The following is a 16339-nucleotide window of genomic DNA, read 5'->3' on the forward strand; positions in this document are numbered from 1 at the left end:
ATTTCTTTTAAAATATGTTCATGACATCTTTGACTGGTATACTAGTTTCAACTTTATCGATAAGTTAAAAATCATTTTTTTTTAAATATGTGTTATAAAAAATATCAAAAATCTTTTGGGCTCAAAATTGGGTTGCTGGTTTAAACTAGCATTTTTGAAAAATCCAATGATTCAATGCTCTAGCAAACCACCAAAAAGTACTAGACTCTCAATACTGGCTACATGTTCAAAATCTAATATAACCAATTCAACCAACCCGTACAAAACGGTGTATAAAACACTGATTAAACATGTACAAAACGATTAAGAAATTCAATCCGGTTTATGTTATAAATCCATCTAGGTTGGTCAATGTTTGGTTATAACCAGTTTGGCCTAAACCGAATTGGGTTGAGAACTGGCTTTGAGTCAAGAATGCTTAGCTACCCAGTTTGGGACAAAAAAAACTCGGTTTTTTGACATATTTTTTCGCACCACATTGTGTCCAAACCAGTTTTAGAGAATGCGACGACGAACTAATTACAAATTGACGGGTTGGGGCGGGTTCAAACTGATTTTGGTCAAATTAGTTTTTTTGGTGGGTTATAAACTGGCGTTTTAAAGTAGGTTCATCGATAACTAATGAGCTCTTTTTAAGGCTTTGAATTGACTAATTTCAAGCATTGTATCAACTAGATCTTGAGTAGCTCGTGAACGGTTCGGCTCGTTTGGATCCCTTGGGCCGTGTAAGTTGATTGACGCCAATATCTTCACACATCTTTTACATACACAAAACAAACAAGTTGCAATTCAGACATACATCGATCAAGTATTTATATATATATTTATTTATTTATTTATTATATACATACATACACCCACAAACAAAACAAAACAAAAACAAAAACAAATTCAGATTATGGGTAACGCAGCGTGTGTGTTTGTGGGTTGCATCGATCAAGCTAGCGTCGGGGTCGTAGAAAAATGGGGTCGGTTCGAGAAACTGGCTCAGCCAGGTCTCAATTGGTTCAACCCTTGCGCCGGTCAGTACCTAGCCGGTGTTCTCTCCACCAGGATCCAATCTCTTGAAGTCAAAATCGAAACCAAAACCAAGGTTCTTATTCATTCTTAGGATTTGTTATTATTAGGGTTTGATAATCAATCAATTCGTATGGATCGTTAAACCCTAGACCGCTAGCTGTAGCGATCATGCTCATCGTATGAATTTAAACTGTTGATTGTCAGTTAGGGCTTTTTATACTTCAATAGTTAAGTTATACGCCTTTATAGTCATATTTATTCTATTTAAACGAGCCAATGCTCAGCTGTGAAGTGTGAAATTTATACATACAAGTCCAAAAGACTAAAACACAAGGCTTGTTAAGGCTCGACGAGCGTTGGGTTCGATAACTAAACTAGCTTTGTTTGAGGCTCCGGATTAGCTCGTTTTGAGTTTTTTATCGACCTTATCTCGAGTGGATCCGCGTGTTTGCACCGATATACACCATTAATTAAAGTATCATATTTCATGATCTTTTTTTCATTATCATGTTCATTGAATCTTCAACAAAGGTTGAAGATACAGTATATGATCACAATGAACTTAAAGTTTCATTTCTTGAAATCTACAAATTAAATGAAATTTTTAGGATTAAGTGACAATAATAAAATCATAACTTGTGCTTTTAGTCTAGATACTTAAAACATTCACATTATTTAACATTTCTTCATCTGCAGGACAATGTATTTGTGCAAATAATTTCTTCAATTCAGTACCGAGTAATCAAGCAAAGTGCTGATGATGCATTCTACGAGTTGCAGAACCCTGCTGAGCAAATTCAAGCTTATGTTTTTGATGGTAAATATCACAATTTTTGTCCAAAATTGTCAAATCTGTAATAAAAATCTTATTCTTTCAAACAATAACTTTCATTTTAGTTGTACGAGCACAAGTTCCAAGAATGACCTTGGATCAACTCTTTGAACAGAAAGATGAAGTTGCAAAAACTGTATTGGAGGAACTTGAGAAGGTATATTACTTGCTATATTGTATTAACAATATATTCATGGTTTAGAACCATATGAAATTACAATTTTGTCCCTATTATATCAGGTGATGGGAGAATATGGATACACGATAGAGCACATTCTAATGGTGGACATTATACCTGACCCCTCTGTGCGTAGAGCAATGAATGAAATCAATGCAGGTACTTATTTGTTCTTACCTAATTTGTGCATTAATCTTTTTTGTGTATTAAATGTTTAATGAGTGAAAATAATAATATCTGCAGCACAAAGGCTTCAACTTGCTAGTGTATACAAGGGTGAGGCTGATAAGATACTTCAAGTTAAGAAAGCGGAAGCCGAGGCTGAAGCTAAGTATTTAGGTGGGGTGGGTGTTGCAAGACAGAGGCAAGCAATAACAGATGGATTAAGAGAAAACATATTAAACTTTTCACATAAAGTTGAAGGTGCATCTGCAAAGGAAGTGATGGATCTTATTATGATTACACAGTATTTTGATACTATTAAAGATCTTGGGAATTCATCAAACAATACAACTGTCTTTATACCACACGGGCCGGGCCATGTTAGAGATATTGGTGATCAGATTCGGAACGGGCTCATGGAAGCGAGAGCGGGTGCCAGTGACTAGCTTTGCGGGTTTGCAATTGTCGTATAACGGATCTTGTTTGTTTTTTATATATATATATATATATATGTTCAGAATAAAGAAAAACTAAAATATGAGGTTGAGGTTATTTGTCATGGTTTGCTTTATAAATGTTCACTCTGTCTTGTTGGTATTATGTTCAGTACTTCAGTCCTTATTGATTCTGATATAAAAGTGCAATTGATGTGTATAAGATATGGTTTAGTTTTTTCAAAGTTTTAATAGATTATGGGAGTTCTTTATTGGCCAAAATTTGGTGTTATATTTTCTATTTGTATACTCTGTAGCAATAAGGATTAAGGTCTGCAAGGCAGTTCAGGCTAAAAGGTCAAGTTAACATTGGGAATATATGTTTTGTGCAAATTTTAAATTTTGAAAAATTAGTGGATTGATTTATTATCTGTTGGGGAATTTCGGGAATAAGAAACTTAGATTTTTTTTTAAGATCTACAATTTTCAGATTAAAACTATTTCAGATTAAAACTATTTGGTGGTTCTCTTAAATATCTCAATCAGATAAAACTCAGTATGTAATCAAGAGTTAGTATGAATGTGCGAGTGAATTATATGAACCACAGAATGAGGTCGACATAATGAATGGACATGCAGTTTAGGGTTTGGTAAATGCCTTTGGCGGTTACCATTTTGTATTTTAAATATATCATAAAATCCATTGTCACCTGGACCATGGGCGCTGTCTGCGGGTCGCCGCCAAGGGGGCACTGCCTCCTCAAAACCCCAGTTAGTTAGGGGATACGTCCCTAACATCGTAATAAACTAAAACAAACGTGTACTACGCACCTCCTGACTTGTTTAATGTGTATCATGATTTATATTGGTCAACAAGTCAATCCAATTACACTAAAATATCTAACATTATCAAATGAATGAATTTTTACACGTATGATTAAGCATTTTATGAATCAAAATATTATAGAGTTAATGGTCATTTTCGTCCCTGTAGTTTGCTACTTTCGCCACTTCAGTCCAAAATTTTTAATTTTGTCAATTTAGTCCTCATAGTTTTAAATATTAGCCAATTACGTCCCATCCGTCTAACGGCATCCAGCTATGCCGTTAGTTTAAGGGTATTTTTGTCTTTCTCCTTTTAATTTTGAGTTAATGATCATTTTAGTCCCTGTGGTTTGATATCTTTGCCAATTCAGTCCAAAGTTTAAAAATTTGTCAATTTAATGTTCAGTTTAATTCAGTTTTTTTTTATTTTTTATGTTTTTTTATTATAACCTTGAAGAGCATAATTCAAGCCCAAAACCATCGAGCAACCTCAAATACTGGTATGCATTTACTCTGTTGACAACAGTAATCATACCCCCCCTATATTTAGTTTTTAGACATTTCCTAAAATCTTCTCCATGGTGGAATTCAATGGTAAAGTGGTCAAGGTAATTCCCTGAAACCGAATTATACAGAAAAAACTAAAAATTGTTTTGTTGATTAATGTATAATAGTTGATTACGACCCAGATTTCGTTATGATATGTTAATCTCTAAACCCTAAATATTATGCATTCATCAAAGAAACGATTTTTAGTTTTTTCCGTACAATTCGGTTTCACGGAATTGCTTTGACCACTTTACCATTGAATTCCACCATGGGGGAGAGTTTAGGAACTGTCTAGAAACTAAATACGAGAGGAGGGGGTATGATTACTGTTGTCGACAGATTAAATGCAGACTTGTTTTGGGCTTGGATAACGCTCTCTAGGGTTATAGAAAAAAAACTGACTTAAATTAACAAATTTCAAACTTTGGACTGAATTGGCAAAAGTATCAAACCACAGGGACGAAAATGACCAATAACTCAAAATAAAAAGGAGAAAGACAAAAATACCCTTAAACTAACGGCATAGCTGGATGCCGTTAGACGGATAGGACGTAACTGGCTATTATTTAAAACTATGAGAACTAAATTGACAAAAATACAAATTTTGGACTGAAGTGGCGAAAGTAGCAAACCACATGGACGAAAATGGCCATTAACTCATATTATAAAAACTTTAAATTTAGAAGTAAAATAATTAAATTGAAAACGATCTTTTTACCACTCAAAGGAATTTGAACTATAACCGGCCTACAAAACCTTATTACTCACTGATACCACTATGTCAAAGATCATTTAATATATTTTTCGGTTTGTGAGTTGAAGTTTCAGCCTTTCTTACACTTTTAAGAAATAATATATTTATTAATGATATTTATGCATATACGTAAGAAGTAAATTACATAAATAATATAGCAGGTAACGTTACACTGTATATTTGTTTTAACTCTAGACGAATGCAATAGAAACGTCACAAAGCATATACATACATAACTATATAAAAAAACTAAATATATCAACAATATTTAACGTCGGGGCCATATTAAAAATGTAACTATCAAATATCTTGAAAATGGTCCCTGACTTAACGTTTTCAATATATGAGTTCGAAAGTATATCGAAAAAATTTATCTTAATTACAAACCATACGTGCAATTCACATGATCACATCATATTATTACAAACCAAATGTAAGTTGAGCAAATATATACATAATAACACGAAAATATATATTGCTAAGTAAAATACGGAAAAACGGATTTGTCTAAGATACATTGCCCAATCCATTTGAACGTGCCATGGCTTGTGTCACCCTCTAAAACCCAAGCAAGATACAATTTAAATTCACGCGAAAAACTTCAACCTGACATGCATACTTTAGTAGATGTATGACATTATAACTAGAGAAAATGCACTTTTAGGCGTATGAAGGACGTATAACATTATAGTACATATAAAAGTCAGTTTAGACCTCGCGTATGGCTACTTCTATGTTCTATGGGTGTAGCCCAATCCGGTCACAAAATATTTATTAAAAATTACTAAAAAAAACTATATATCTCATATATAACAAAAATTAAATGCATATAATCATAATAGAATTTTTAGAAAAACCATTGACGGGTCAGCATTATCCGTTTCACCCTTTTAAGATTTAGCGTCTTCAACAATGTTTATGTATTCTCATGTTTGTAAGTCAAGATTACACATCCTTGTGAGATTCATGAATCTCGGGGCACCATTTATCCTTCAATCATCAATGTTCATCTCATAGCTACGTTATTAATATTATTAGGGCTGTAAACGAACCGATCGAACACGAACAATGCCTTGTTCATGTTCATTCGTTAAGAAAATATTGTGTTCACGAACGGTTCACAAACACTTACCGAACGAGATTTTATGTTCGTGTTTGTTCATTAAGAAAATTAATGTGTTCACGAACACAAACGAACACAAATAAAATCGGTAGAGGCTAGAGAATAAGACCGATGTATTCATCAATGTAAATATTGAAAGCCCATAAATGAATCGAATGAACACGAACAAGGGCATATTCGTGTTCGTTCATTTAACTTTATAATTAATCGGAAAAAATTTATGTTTATGTGTGTTTATTTAAAAATGGACATTTGTGTTCGTTTGTTTAAAAACTAAACAAACGTAACTAAACAAAGATAAACGAACATAAATAAACATATATGAACCAATGTGAATGAACACAAACAAACATAAACAAACTTAAATCTGACAACACATAAATGAACATAAATTAACAAATATAAAACCTTTAAGCGGATGACATATCCAGATAATATTTAATTATTTTCTATTAATACATAAACGAACGTTCATGAACATAAATGAACGAACGGAACATTTGTTCATGTTCGTTCATTTAGTTAAACGAACACAAATTTTGTGTTCATGTTAGTTCGTTTATTAAATAAACGAACATAAACGAACATCCAGCCGAACGGTTCACGAACAGTTCACCGAACATTCGGTTCGTTTACAGGCCTAAATATTATTATATCAAGTTATGCTTCACCATAAGCAAATAAGTATTTATTATATAATGCATACAACTAATAATATGGCCATATTGTTTTCACATGCATCCTTATAGACAATTTGTATAAACATGCGGGTTTAGGAACGTGTATGATTCGCATTTAAAGCTTTTCTAATGCACTTTTATCTCCGAGCTAAGTTGAATCTCTAGGTGTCAACCAAAATGACATATTCTCAAATCTCAATTAAATCATCCATTGAACTAATTAACTTTGTCCTTACCCAACTTATTTCTCCCTATTAAAATACATAAGCGCACCCTACTTGCGGTGCGTGCATATAATGTATACATGCAGGGGCGCAGCACAAGAGGGACCCGGGTGGCCCCGGTCACCCCCGTTTTTTCGCTTGGCAAGGCAAATTTTCATGATTTCGTCCAAAAATTTTATAGGTATTGAGTCCGGTCACCTCCGTGTAAAGCTATTGGTCACCCCTGTTCTTTATTTTTTTAATAAAATTCCAACTTTCGATTTTTTTTTTCACAATCGGAAAATAATCGGTCAAAAATAGATCTAGATTTGGATGACAATTGGTCAAAATTATACCAAATCAGTCAAGTGGAATGAGTTCTTACCTCATTTCGGATCAAAAGTGAACTTGATTTGGGGCTAGAGTTTGTGCCGTAGGGCTCTTTGTGATAAACGGAGTTTACGTTGTTAGCCGTTTACGTCACTGAATATTGAAGGTTGAAGAAAGTAGGTAAAGAAACATGTTTATTTACATCTAACCCCTCTAGCTTTGTTAGTTATTTAAAATAAGTTTAGGCAAATTTTAAACTTCTAATTTTATGTATAAAAGGTATAAATTCAACTTTATATATATATATATAGAAATATACATAAAAAATATGATTCGATTAATTCATAGTCGGTACCCATCACCCAACTAACGCCTAAAATTTCTACAACCATGATTGTAAGAATAGTCCTTTTATTGAATGAAGAAAAATTAAATAATTAGACTTTATATTGTTTGACCTGACCCGATCCAACCCGAACCGAAAGTACAGACCCAAAAATTTTTTGGTCTGTGATTTCGATCACCCCTATGACATTGCTCAAGCTTCGCCACTGTATATATGTGTGAACCCTCGGGTGGGCAAAAGTGAAAATGCACTAATTTTGACGTTATTTTACTAATCTCATGAAAATAACGTTAAAAGTGGCGGAAGGTTAGTCCGGCATCATGTGGTGGCGTTGATAGCTAAAAGACAAGGGTACATGCATCAATCGGCGGTGTCCCGATGGTTGAGTGTTATGTGCCTTATGTCCAAGGCTTGATGCAATCTACTATCGAGTCGACGGTCTCACCGGAAGCAGCCTCTCTATTACTAAAGGGTAGAGGTAAGGCTGTCTACATCTTACCGTCCTCAGACCCTACCATAACTTTGCTATTGATGGGATATACTGAGTACGATGACGATGAAAATACATAAGCATCAACTAAACTACATATTAACATCACCTTTGACCCGTTAAAATGCAAATCATGCAAAAGTCACATGTGATCACTTCCAGTTATACACAACCATATTAAATTGTGTACAAGTGATGATTGTTTAAAACCAACCATTGCCAATTAGACCAGTCAATACACCATTTTAAGTTTAATTTTGACATAAAACACCAATGTCATTAAAAATGTATCGCTTTTATTCCTTAAAAAACATTAAACATATTTAATCATTATTTTAGTTAAATCTCATCATATCAACTACTTGATGATTAATATATTATTTTATGTAAAACCATCATCGGTTAAGACTAGGCCAAACTTATCAATAACACCAACACCCAACTCTTAAATACTTCGCATACTAACATCTATGTGTGTATGTTCTAATGAATTTCATGCATTAGATATTATGCTTTTATTTTTATGGAAATATTGATGTCACAGCTACCCCTAAGAATTTAGCATAATGGACCAATGCCCAATGGATTCAAATAACTATTAATCATCATATTCATATTTGATGATAGGAATACATTACACCATTAGCCATCATAGAATCCAAAAACTCCAAACTTCTTGTGTGTTATGCACCCACCATCTCTACAAATGAAGAATTTCAATACCGGAAGACGCTTCTATGGCTTTGTAATTGTTAGAAACCTCCGATGAACGATTTGAGACAATTTAGAAACCAAGAGTGATTTCTTCCTAGTTCTCTTTGTTCATCACATGCACATGCACGCACATACAGAAGATAATCACTTTAAACCTACTTAGCATCATGATAATTCAAGAAACAATTCATAGTTTACCAACAAAAGCCTCCTCACGAATCAAACACCAGTAGTACATAATTTAAAAACACACGGGTCTTTATTCATTCATGTGCATTTTAACAGCTTTATTTGCTTAGTAGTATCCCCCACGGCTACCGTAAGCTCCACTATAGCTTCCACCAGCCTGCACAAACTACTAGACTTGAGAGGTAGTAATTGGTAAAATACGAAACGGCTATATTTGGCATTGTCAAAATGTCTTTAGTGATAATGTGGTACGTATTTTATTCCATGGTTTTAAGTATTTCAAGTTTTTTATGCAACATATCTCTCTCTCTCTCTCTCTGCGTGTGTGTGTGTGTGTGAGAGAGAAAGAAAGGAACCTGGTAATAGCTTGTATGATCTGGAACTTGAGAAGCTGGATGAGGTGGACCTGAAAGTTTGAGATATATTTAGAGTTTTAGTAATACATTAGCCAGTTTGAAAGGTGATAATGTAATTATGAATAATCGTAATCAAATAACCAGATTATTATTATTTAAGATATCATTAGACAAAACTACCCCCCCCCCCCCCCCGGAAATAAACATTCTTGTAAAAAGGAAAGGGGGGGGGAGATACATCTGATCTTGTGAAAACAGGAGATAAGAGTATCTCATATTAAATTTTATAAAGGGTAATTAGGTAATGTTACTTTTGCCCAGCTTAGATATTTTCAGAATAATAATAATAACAATAATAATATTAATAATAATAATAATAATACATCTGATACTCAAAAATATTATATATATACAGTAAAGGCAAGTTGGGAAGTTTAAAACTTTAAGCTTTGGCCATCAAAGTTTACAAGACCAGTTGAAACGTTTTAAACTTTCAACTTGGAACATTTTGGGTTTCCGGCGAGGTAACCGGTGTAGGCATTAGGACTCTTTCACGAATCAAGTTTGAGTCGTTGCAAAGCGGGGGGCCTTTAACTTGTTTTAAGTAAATATGTAAATAATTACCTCCAGCATAAGTAAGACCACCAGGCCCTCTGTCATCATGTCGAACTCTACACATATTAAAATTATTATTAATAAAATAGTTCAATATAAACATCAAACTATAAACACAAACAAAAGTATGAAATCGAACCTCGCATGCCCAGAATCATAAGGACCGCGAGCAACCTGTACAACCGCAGATGGCCGGTAATCTCTATAAGGTTGAGCCTCAGTGTAACCCCTATGAGGCTGAGTCACAACAGGCCGATCTAAATATCTAGGATAAACTAGACTTTGGCTTTGACTATGGTACACAGTCTGATGTTGGCCATGAGTTCGCACTACAGGTTGAGCATATCTTGAATACGCAGCAGGTTCAATGTATCCAGCATGTGGTTCCTAACACCATTTATATTAACAATCAATAAAAAATGATTAATTGAAATAATATTGGAAAAAAAATTAAAGGAGCGGCCATTTTACCATCTCCTTGTAGTGCCTATCAGAGTCCACATGATAAGCATTCGATGCAGATGCAGCATATTTTGGTGCATATGGATCTGTATATCTAGTTGAATTTCTGTAATCAGCAGGTCCTCTTCTCGGGTATGTATCACCTTTTGGTTTCCTGTAATTATCTCTTTCCCTTCCATGCATATTGCCTAAAAGTCAATGGGTACGGGTCAAATATATACATGGAAACTTTGACCCGTTCACTTGTAATGGGTCAAGCTGGTCAAAAGTCTCCCAAAACAAATTCTTAAGCATAAAACATCATGAATCAATTTAATGAAACTTTTAGATTACTACTGAAATATAGTGTTTGTAATCATATTTGTCACACTAATTAACAACGCAAACCATAAAATTTTTGGACAAAAAGAAGTTCAAAGTAAATAAGCTGTAAACGAACCGAACGTTCATGAACCATTCGGCGGGAAGTTCGTTTATGCTCAATTATTTAATAAACAAACGAACATGAATAAAAAGTTTGTGTTTGTTTAGTTATACGAACGAAAATGAACACATGCCTTGTTCTTCATTTATGTTTGTGAATGTTCTTTAATTTATGTTCTTAGTTTATGTTTGTTTACATAACTACATTCATTAATGTCATCATCATCATCATCATCATCATCATCGTACTCAGTATATCCCACCAATAGCAATGCTATGGTAGGGTCTGAGGAGGGTAAGATGTACACAACCTTACCTCTACCCCATAGGGATAGAGAGGCTGCTTCCGATGAAACCCCCGGCTCGATAGTAGTTTTGCATCGAGCCTTGGACATAAGGCACATAGCACTCAATCATCGGGACACCGGCTGATTGGTGCATGTGCCCTTGTCTTTCGGCTATCAACGCCACCACATGATGCCTGAATAACATTCCCCCACTTTTAACGTTATTTTCACGAGATTAGTAAAATAACGTCAAAATTATTGCAATTTTACTTTTGCCCACCCGAGAGTTCACACATATATACATTATATGCGTGCACCGCCAGCAGGGCAATAACTGATTCCATCAATCAATTTTGATCAATCGATAACTGATTCCAGTTTCTTTCTATCGAATCGAATGAATGAAGAAACCCTAATTTTATTTGTTTATGATAATATTGGGGATCCGAATTTTCCCGCCAACTACATTCATTAATGTATTTTATTTAAATGTTTTAGGCCCATTACAATCTAATCTAGTTTTCATAACTTTTAAGGCCCAAACACATTGTTGTTCACATTACTTTTAGATGGTTTTAGCTGAGTAATATTTACATTCATTAACTGTTTGTTTATACTGTTAGCAAATGACCATAAACAAAAATGAGCATTCTCATTTTCTTTAACGAACGAACATAAACATGGCCTGTTCGTGTTCATTTAGGTATATATTTTTGGATAAATACCTTTCTGTTTCTTGAAGGGCTTTCTGCCTTGCGCGTTTCTGTTACCCCTGTCTTCACGGGCTTCATTCCCGGGGACCTTTCTTTTGTTACTTCCTGCTTTAGTGACGGATTGACTATTTGGACCTTGACCGCCATTTCTGGGTTTCTTTGGAGTACTGAGATCACGAGCATTCGACTTCTGCTCAAAGGATGCTTTTCTTTTTCTGTTAGCATGTTGGGAGCCATTATCACCTTTCATCTTTGATGACTCAGCAACTTTAGAATTTCCACCATCTTTCTTAGTTGATCCCTTTTGCTGAGGTTTAACAAGTAAATATTTTTTAAATTATTACCAAAACAGAAAAAAAACATAATTTCACACTTTTCAACTAACCTTATTTTTTAAGGGACGTTTTTTGTTTATTTTAGTTTGTTGGGTGTTCACAACACCTTTCATCTTTGATGATTTAGGTTGTGATTTTTTATTAGAATTTTCACTTTGCTTCTCAACTTTGAATCCGCCATGAATGCCACCTTTTTGTTGAGGCTTTGCAATGCTGGCTTTAATCTGAGACAACAAAAAATAACCAGGATGATAATATTTCACAAAGATAACTACTGTATATATATGTATGTATATGTATTAATATACCTTGGTTTCTACTCCAATAGCAGTATTATTGATCCCTTCCACACATGCTTGAGCACTTTCAGGAGAATTAAAAGTGACAAACCCAAAATCTTTGCGTTTATTACGTGACTTTGGACGCACATTTATTTTAAGAATTTCACCATAAGTTTTACAAATGTCCTTAACCTTCTCTTCGGTCCAATCTTCAGTGAGTCCTTCCAAGTGTACCACATTGACCTAAAACATGAAATTTTAATGATCAGCACTATACTCAAGACGAAAAATAACTGTGAAATAAATGTCACCCAATTTAGTCCAAAATCTATTTTAAATGACCAACCTTTTTCAACAAAAAACCATCAACGTTTTAAAATAGTAAATCCAATGTAATCAACATTCGACATGATGACATGTCAGCTTATATGTCAATAAATAACTTGTTACCATAATACCCAATCAACCCAAACAAAAATAATACAATAAAAAAACTATAACTAACAGTCTCTTACCTGTAGCAAATCTTCAGCCGCTGAAGGCTTAGGTGTTTCTGCAAACTCAACTTTAGCACTTATATCACGACCAAAAACCACATCAGGTTTTTTAAGACGTTTAAACGCTTCTACCGCATCAGAATGTGTGCTGAACTCCAAAAAAGCAAAACCCTTATTTTTCCCTTCCATCTTGGGATCTTCTGGAAGACGGAGCATTTCAATATGTTCGATTCCATATTCTTTCAATTGTTGTAACACCTTATAAAGGAGACATAAACATGGAATATTAGCAGTCAATAATTTATACCCAAAATATCCATTCTCAAATGATCAAAAAAGTAAAAAAAGGTAAAAAGAATGCACAGATAGGTCCTGACACACACACACATGCACACTTACTTGCTCTTTGTTCCATGTTTTGCATATATTTCCCAAATGGAGAGTGTCGTTGTCCTGGCTTGCGGATATCACTACACGCTTGCCCCTCACCTGATATTGGGAAAATATTTGAGCATTTATAGAGTTATTGAGCAAACCCAACCCGAGTTTGTCTAAACCCGAGCTCAGTCTTGATCTCGAGTACTAAAAATGAGCTCAAAACTTATATGTAGTTAATTTTAAGTGCGCTCGACTTTCGAGCACTATGTAGTATGTAAGTAACTAAGTACTATCATATACATAGTTAGATTTGTAAACATGTCAAACTTTTATTGAGTGAGCTTGCTTAATTGAGCATGGTTTCTTATTACTAATTTTGAGCTATTAAAGCTCTCGAGTCGAGCTCAGGCCTGCATCATAAAGGCTATTGAATCAGGCTCGAGCTTATGTTAAGGTGAGCGAGCTAGGCTCGACTCGTTAGTAGCCATACCTCAACTCCATCTTTTAACTCAGAAAGAGCACGGTTGGCTTGATCGGCAGATGCAAACCTAACGAATCCAAAACCTTTGCTCTTATTTGAGTTTGGTTTCCTCACTATTCTAGTTGATTTCAGTTCCCCAAACTGTTGGAATACATTAACAAGATCCTCTTCAACTGCATTCTTGTCCAGTTTTCCAACATAGATTTCCATGCCCTTCTCTTTCTTATTGTCAGGAGAAGAATCCTGAACAATAAGAGAGGGATCTTGATCTTCATCACCTTCATTATCTTCATCATCTTCCTCGATATCATCATCATCATCACTTACATCATCATCCAAGTTCACCATGGAATCATCTTGAATGGAGACCATTGCTGTAGTATCATTTGTGTCCCCATTGTTGACTACAAGAGAATCATCGGTCTTGCAAAGTGATTTGCTGATGTCCGAATCTTGAACACCAGTGTTATCATCACTAGGTTGTTTGAAGTCAACAACTTGGACAGCAGTCGTTTCTTCTTGAGCAGAAGTTATTTCTGCAATATGGTAAGAAGACCTTATTGCCAAGCGCCAACAATAGTGGTATCATTAATCAGAATGCCCACAAAGATTACGAAAAGAAAACACAAAGAAATGTTAAGAAATAAATCAAATTATCCTTCAAAGGTGTGTATGCATGTTCTTACAAGATTCCATAAGTTCATGAATATATTGCAGAGCAACAATCACATAAACTCATCATATTAAGCTCATTTAAAGGGCATGAGCTGGAAAATGATAACTCACAAGATACGGTTCTACTTACTCATCAGTTGATGGTTAGGAGCTTGATTGAAGTGAGCTGACAAATGATATCAAGCAAGATAAAGTGCTATATACTTACTTGTCGGCCCTTGACAACTTGTGATTCCTTAATACTTATAAAGAAATGTTAAAGAGTAATAAAGAGAACCCTGGTCTCAACTTGTACTGAAGAAAGCGAAATCTAACCAAGTGCCTCATCATCTCATGGTCAAGTTTTTTCTTTCATGATATAAGATTTTGTCTCTTTGAAGGATAAGTTATCTATGTTAAGTTTCCATGTCATAATCCAAAATCTATGCAGTTAATGTGGTAAAAAAAATCAAATATCGGTCAAGGACCGATATTTGAGACATTAGCTATCGCGGTGGGATATCAGTAAGTTATATATCATCTGGAATGTCTATATTAGATGTGTATAACATACATCACTAAAGTTATCTAATATTAAATATTAATAGTAAAATAAAAAGTCAAAGCCCAAAAGTTTCAAATATTTTATATTTGAAACATGATCTAATGGTAAGCCATGAAATCTTCCTGAGAGTCCACATCAACCAAGGCTTCCAACTGTTCGTCAAGATCGTGTATCGGTGAGTTTAGGGTTAATAGTAATGGGTACTGGACTTTGGAAAGCCACATATCGGTGAAATATCGGTAAATATCACTGAATTTATCGGTGCTGATATTGTGACCGATACTTTGCTTGGGAAGCGATAACCGATATATCGCCACTACATATCAACATTATATATCGAACTTTGATCATATGAAATAAAATTTGTTAGATTTAAGAGTAAAGGAAAGAGAGAAAAGGATTGTGATGTGAGAAGAGGAAATATCCGATAAGGCAATAGTGTCTGTCTACTATGAGAAATCCTCCTCCTTGTGAAGGTTAATAGCCGTAATTATGTAGAAGATGATATTGCAATGGTGTTTGAAATTGAACAAGTAATAAAAAAATAAAAATCCAAAGTTGATTGATGAATATATAAGTATGAATTAGAGTTATATAAATTCAGATAGATTCATAGTGAGTGAGAAATCCCGTACCTGCATTGTTATTATTTTCCAATTCATCATCATCTTGTTGTTGTTGTTCTTCCTCTGGTTCGTCTTCTTCTTCTTCATCCTCGGTTGTTTCCTTCAAATCCTGTTCAATTAGCTTCTTCGTCTCCACTTCTTCAACCACAACACCTTCGTCTTCAATCTTCGTTTCCACCTTCGCCATCGAAATATCACCGGATTCAACTGTCTTCAAATCATCCGTTTCAGTTTTCGGTAATTCATGAGACTCAACGGCGTTTTTGGATGAGGATGGTTTGCGCCTGACAGATTTTAGAGGAGGCATGATCCAATTCGATCGATTGATTGATTGGTCGAGAGAAAGAGAGTGCCTAGGGTTAGGGTTCTTGAGAGAGAGATGGAAACAAGTTGTAACAAACTTCGGTCTTTGGATGAGGAATACCCTTCCTTACGACTATAAGGTGCAGTTTGTTTTTTAAGAGGTAAAACGTGTGCAGTCTGCGGACCACATCGGCAAGCATCTGTAGCAGAAGAGGTGGATCAAACCTCTGCAGTCTGTAAGAAAAAGATTGTTTGTTTTTAACGTCTGCAGACTTATAAAATTAAACAGAAATTTTTAAACAACCCGAACCGAACAAACTAATGGTAATCAAACCTATTAAAATTCTTAACAAAACCAATATAAACAAATTATTCATAAACAAACCGAACCAAACAAACTAATGGTAATCAAACTTATTAACATTCATCCGGTGACCTGTTTCACCTGCACAAAAGACCTCACTTTCTTTCCCTAAATAAACACAAATGTAACTCGGTTCCTTCTTCACATAACCAGCAGCCATCAATTTCATA

At 34.6% G+C, this 16339-nt stretch overlaps 2 protein-coding genes across 3 annotated transcripts; one reads left to right on the forward strand and one right to left on the reverse strand.

Moving 5' to 3' along the window:
- The first annotated feature begins 861 nt into the window (after positions 1 to 861).
- LOC143612693 (hypersensitive-induced response protein 4-like) lies at positions 862 to 2688 on the forward strand. The gene is made up of 5 exons (XM_077086613.1): positions 862 to 1093; positions 1717 to 1837; positions 1918 to 2009; positions 2093 to 2189; positions 2274 to 2688. The coding sequence occupies exons 1-5, from the start codon at positions 899 to 901 to the stop codon at positions 2636 to 2638; spliced, it is 870 nt and encodes a 289-aa protein (XP_076942728.1). The 5' UTR covers positions 862 to 898; the 3' UTR covers positions 2639 to 2688.
- Positions 2689 to 8910: 6222 nt separating this feature from the next.
- Positions 8911 to 14456, reverse strand: LOC143612694 (uncharacterized). Of its 2 annotated transcripts, XR_013149983.1 has the most exons (10): positions 13667 to 14456; positions 13198 to 13287; positions 12817 to 13056; positions 12329 to 12544; positions 12071 to 12244; positions 11698 to 11992; positions 10272 to 10450; positions 9810 to 10187; positions 9186 to 9235; positions 8911 to 8986 (listed from the first exon to the last, which is right to left on the reverse strand). XR_013149983.1 is itself a non-coding variant. In XM_077086615.1 (8 exons), the coding sequence occupies exons 1-8, from the start codon at positions 14027 to 14029 to the stop codon at positions 9903 to 9905; spliced, it is 1842 nt and encodes a 613-aa protein (XP_076942730.1). In that variant the 5' UTR covers positions 14030 to 14456; the 3' UTR covers positions 9673 to 9902. The 2 variants fall into 2 exon arrangements, 1 of the variants encoding a protein (XP_076942730.1); XM_077086615.1 differs by lacking the exons at positions 8911 to 8986; positions 9186 to 9235 and having other exon boundaries at positions 9673 to 10187.
- Between the last annotated feature and the right edge of the window lie 1883 nt (positions 14457 to 16339).

The sequence above is a fragment of the Bidens hawaiensis genome, unplaced genomic scaffold, assembly GCF_021521415.1.
Source record: "Bidens hawaiensis isolate Kalapana, Puna unplaced genomic scaffold, B.hawaiensis_p1.1 tig00035270_1, whole genome shotgun sequence".
NCBI classification, from domain to species: domain Eukaryota; kingdom Viridiplantae; phylum Streptophyta; class Magnoliopsida; order Asterales; family Asteraceae; genus Bidens; species Bidens hawaiensis.